At 48.3% G+C, this 4,669-nt stretch overlaps 1 protein-coding gene across 1 annotated transcript in view; it reads left to right on the forward strand.

Moving 5' to 3' along the window:
- LOC110389147 (keratin, type II cytoskeletal 3-like) overlaps positions 1,471–4,669 on the forward strand; it is a 9,604-nt gene continuing 6,405 nt past the window's right edge. Inside the window, exons 1-7 of the mRNA XM_021379086.1 lie at positions 1,471–2,183; positions 2,803–3,017; positions 3,246–3,306; positions 3,541–3,636; positions 3,792–3,956; positions 4,248–4,373; positions 4,578–4,668. Coding sequence (XP_021234761.1) covers positions 1,569–2,183; positions 2,803–3,017; positions 3,246–3,306; positions 3,541–3,636; positions 3,792–3,956; positions 4,248–4,373; positions 4,578–4,668 — 1,369 coding nt within the window. The 5' untranslated portion in view covers positions 1,471–1,568. The remainder of the gene's footprint in view (positions 2,184–2,802; positions 3,018–3,245; positions 3,307–3,540; positions 3,637–3,791; positions 3,957–4,247; positions 4,374–4,577; position 4,669) is intronic.

Genomic DNA, 4,669 nt, shown 5'->3' on the forward strand with positions numbered 1-4,669 from the left:
CAAATAACCACAACAAGTCTGGGGCTTCAAAATGGCCTTGGCAACTTTGCCAGTCTGATTCCTCTGCTGCTGGGGATTGTGGAAAACAAAGAGAGAAAGTGAACTTCTCAGTAAAATTTTTAAAGATGAGAGAAGAAATGTTTGTTAACCAGGTTTATGCAAGGAAAAGTGCAGAATCATAGAATCTCAGAATCGTTTGAGTTGGAAGGGACCCTCAAAGGTCATCTGGTCCAACTCCCCAGTGCATTGCACTTGCACAGTTGTATTTCTGCAAGTTTATCCCATAAACTAATTCCTTCTCGAAAACAACATAAAAAATGGAGCCCTTTGAAGAGCTTCCACCTTTCTAAAATCCTGCTTTAAATAAGCTAAAAAAAGACACCTACCTGAGTTCATAACAGAGGGCTCAATGCAGCTTACGATTCTATCTGTCTGCCAAAAATATATTTGCATATAAATGCCAAAGTAAGCCAGGTAGTTGAAAAGCATGCATTTCCTCCAGTGAAAGTTATTGTGCGCTCTGTTCTCTCCATTTTATGTCTCTACAAACAAGCTGAGCTGTTCAGCATCCTCTGCCTTGCTAATTGCATGTAAGCAGTTGCAGCATGCATTATGTGGGCAGCTCGTTTTGCATGCCTCCTTCTCTCCGCCTGTTCTCAGGGCCATCCGCCTGTCTGTCCGCACTTCCCGCGGTAGCAGCTGACTTGCTGAGGTTTTCCCTGGCTCTTCTCATGGTCAGTCACTTCCTGAAGCCTTTGGAGAGCCCTAAGGGGATTTCCCATTGGCATTTCTCCATGGATGCAGAGGCCATCTTGGCACAAAGACTACAGCACTCATGTTCAGTGAAAACTTGGTCTGACAGTAGGAGAATTTCCAATGCCAGCCATTGCCATGGCATCTCCTCTCTGGTAGGGTTTTATTTATTGAAAAGATGCAAAGCCTCATCAAAATGCAATTTGCTGAGCCCTGGCTCTGGATTGAGAAACTACTTCTTGAAGCCAAAGGCAATTTTCCACGTAAAAAGAAGGCTAAGGGTGTAACATAGGTGTGTTTTGGGAATTGTGTAAACCGTGCTACAATTTGGCATGAGCCGCAGTGCTTGCCTGCCATAGGGCTTTGGAGTGAAAGATCAAAATAAAGATAAATGTAAGCAGAGAAACAACCGCAATGGATGAATGGTGAAAAAAAAGCCATGTCTGTCACAGCAGGACTGTTACCCTGCCACAGAACTACACGGACTCTTAGTCAGAGTGCTGCCCTTTGGTAGACATGGCTGTATCTTTTTTAATTTTCTTCTGCATTATAGGGTGTGTTTCTGGGTAGGGTCAGTGTTTGGCAAATTGAAGATGAAAATCTGTAAACCACGCCAAGCTGATGAAGACAGTACCTGTCTCCTCCTTCACGCCCATGCAAACCCAGCCCACCTCCAGAAACAGATAAAAGAGTGCATCAACTGCCCTCGAGTCAGAGGGATTTCCTTCCCTTCTCCTTGCACGCATCTCCTCGCCGCCCAGCTCCGTTCATCCTCCTCCTCCTCTTGATTTTGACTCCGCTTGGAAGAAGCAGCCATGTCTCGGCAGTCCGTCTGCAGAAGCTTTGGTGGGGGGAGCAGAAGGGGCTACAGCTCTTGCTCTGCCATTGGCGGTGGCTTTGGAGGAGGTGGTGGCAGAAGCAGGAGCAGCTACAGCTCGTTCTCTATGTCCAGGGGATATGGAGGTGGTGGACGTTGTGGAGGCTTTGGCAGCAGGAGCCTCCATAACTTGGGGAGCGGTGGAAGGATTGCCATGGGTGGATGCTACGGCGGTGGAGGCTATGGTGGCAGAATGGGTGGCTTTAGTGGAGGCTATGGAGGGCTAGGCAGCTACGGAGGAGGAATGGGCGGAGGAGGAATGGGCGGCTTTGGTGGAGGAATGGGCGGCGGTGGTGGAATGGGTGGCTTTGGTGGAGGGATGGGTGGCTATGGTGGAGGAATGGGTGGTGGAGGAATGGGTGGCTATGGTGGCCCAGGCTTCGGCTTTGGTGGCCCTGGTAGAGGTGGCCCTGGCATCCAGCCTGTGCAGGTCGACCCAACCCTGCTACAGCCAGTCCACGTTGAGATCGACCCCCAGATCCAGCAAGTGAAAAACCAGGAGAAGGAGCAGATCAAGACTCTTAACAATCAGTTTGCCTCCTTCATTGACAAGGTGAGGGAGTGGGACTGGGACTAATTAAGGGCAAAAAATTCAGAGGAGCTGCCAAGCTCTGTAGAAACATCCTTTTTGAGCTAAATATGGACAGGCTAAGGTGCTTGAGAAGAGCCTTTTCTCAAGTACTGCTATGGAAAAGATGAGAATCTCTCTTCCAGATGAGATCAAAGCTGTATCTTCAGGGCTTTAATCTAGCCTGTTGCACCAGGTTCGCCTAATAGGTTGTTCCTGCAAGGCTAAACGCCTCCAAACTTCTTCAGGTTTCACTTCTGCACTCTCCCCCTTCCATTTGCCCTCCTATTTCACTATTCATGAATGTAGGGTTGTTTTTCTTACTTTTCCCTCTCTTGGTTTTCAAATATCCAATCTCTTTATTTCAGACTAGAAATCTAACGTTTCTAGGTTACCTTCTATGGGAATGTGTTGGAGTTGGTGCTGCTCCCTTGACTTGAACATGACTTGGAAATTCCCTCCTTTTCCTCATCTTGCAATTGACTTAACAACAGGCTTTTTTTTTTGTTGCTGTTCTAACAAAATCACAGAATGATGCAAAGAATGGAGAACTCTTAGTACGTGCTGCTGTCTGACTGTGCATCCTCCACGTGTTGGCTTTCAGGTGCGCTTCCTGGAGCAGCAGAACAAGGTTCTCTCCACCAAGTGGGAGCTCCTGCAGCAGCAAGGGCCCTCAGGACCCAGGAAGAACCTGGACGTCATCTTCGAAAACTACATCCAGGGCCTGAGGCGACAGCTGGACTCCATTCTGGCACAGAGGGGACAGCTGGAATCTGAGCTGCAGAACATGCAGCAATATGTTGAGGATTACAAAAACAAGTAAGTGCAGAGACGGTAACACTGAGAGCAATGCAAGCAGCTGGCAGCAATGGTATTCTGTATATCGCTGATTATTTTGCTTCACATTTGTATGTTTTGTGGCAATTATGGAAGTAAATTTTTCAGCCTAAATATTTTATTCTTTCTTATTTTGCATTGCTTTTTGGTTTAGTGTGGCCTTAGGCAAGAAAATTCAGGAAACTCAGCTTGTATTTTAACTCTCCATAGGTATGAGGAAGAGATCAACAGGCGCACAACAGCTGAGAACGAGTTTGTGGTGCTCAAGAAGGTGAGTCATGGGCACAATGAAGAGACTGTGAATGCTAAGCTTTGCCTGGACTTTGAGAGGATTCTTGCCTGGGTGGGAAATCCAATGGAGACTGTAGAGTCTGTGGGCTGCTCTTGGAAGCTTCCTGTCCTTTCTGGCAAGGCTGAGTAGCACTATCAGAGTTGTTACTCTCAGCACTGAGCAGATACTGTGGTCCTGAAGGATTTCCAAGAGGAAATGTGATCTTTCCTGTAGGACGTGGACACTGCCTACATGACCAAGGTGGAGTTGGAAGCCAAGGTGGGAGCCCTGACCGATGAAATTAACTTCCTGAGGGCCATCTATGATGAGGTAGGAGCCTTCCCTGGGCTGGGATGGATTGAGGGTGAGGAGAGGAGCTGTGGCTCAGGATCCTGCAGGTGGACAAGTGCCCATGGGGATGTGTGTGGAGCATCCCTTGGGCTCCTCTGCTCCTGTGCTCAGGTTTGTTCCTGTGTTGGTTGCAGGAACTGTCTCAGATGCAGACAATCAGCCGGGACTTGTCCGTGGTGGTGTCTATGGACAACAACCGGCACCTGGACCTGGACAGCATCATTGAGGAGGTCAGACGCCAGTATGAGCAGATTGCCCAGAGCAGCAGAGCTGAAGCTGAGGCTTGGTACCAGAGCCAGGTGAGCTGGGAAGCCTGTGAGGAAGCCTGGGAGGTGGCTGGAGGTTGCATATAAATTGTGAGAGGTCTGTAAGCCAATGGTACTGGAGCTCGTACAGGGAAGTCTCAGAGAAAGGGTGTATCTGTATGTATCTGAGTCTCGGATACATCCTTCACATTGAGATGGGCATCAAAGTTGTACTGATGACCATGATGGGTTCTTTTAGCAAAACATGTACTAGAAATGTAGACAAGTCTTGGCATGGCATGAGGAATGTTTCGCTGAAGGTTTGCTTTGTGTTTGTGGCATCAGTATGAACAACTGCAGAACACGGCTGGAATGCATGGGGACAGCCTGCGCAACACCAAGATCGAGATCCAGGAACTGACCAGGAATGTCCAGCGGCTGCGGGCTGAGATTGAGAATGTGAAGAAACAGGTAGGGATGTGTGGTGTCTCTCTAGATACCAGAATCAGGCTTAAATTTTGACTTTAGGTTGAGGGGCAAAGATATGTTCTTCAACTCTACTACTATTGACTTTGTAGAGCATTTTCTTTCATCCTTGACCCCTTCAGTCTGGGTTTGAGGACAGATGATAGGGGACAAAATGTGATCTGAGGGAGTGCCCTTCTCCTTCCTCAGAACCAGCAGCTGCAGGCAGCTATTGCTGAGGCTGAGGAGCGGGGTGAGATGGCCCTGAAGGATGCCAGGGTGAAACTGGAAGAGCTGGAAAG

Source organism: Numida meleagris, chromosome 32 (genome assembly GCF_002078875.1).
Source record: "Numida meleagris isolate 19003 breed g44 Domestic line chromosome 32, NumMel1.0, whole genome shotgun sequence".
NCBI lineage: Eukaryota > Metazoa > Chordata > Aves > Galliformes > Numididae > Numida > Numida meleagris.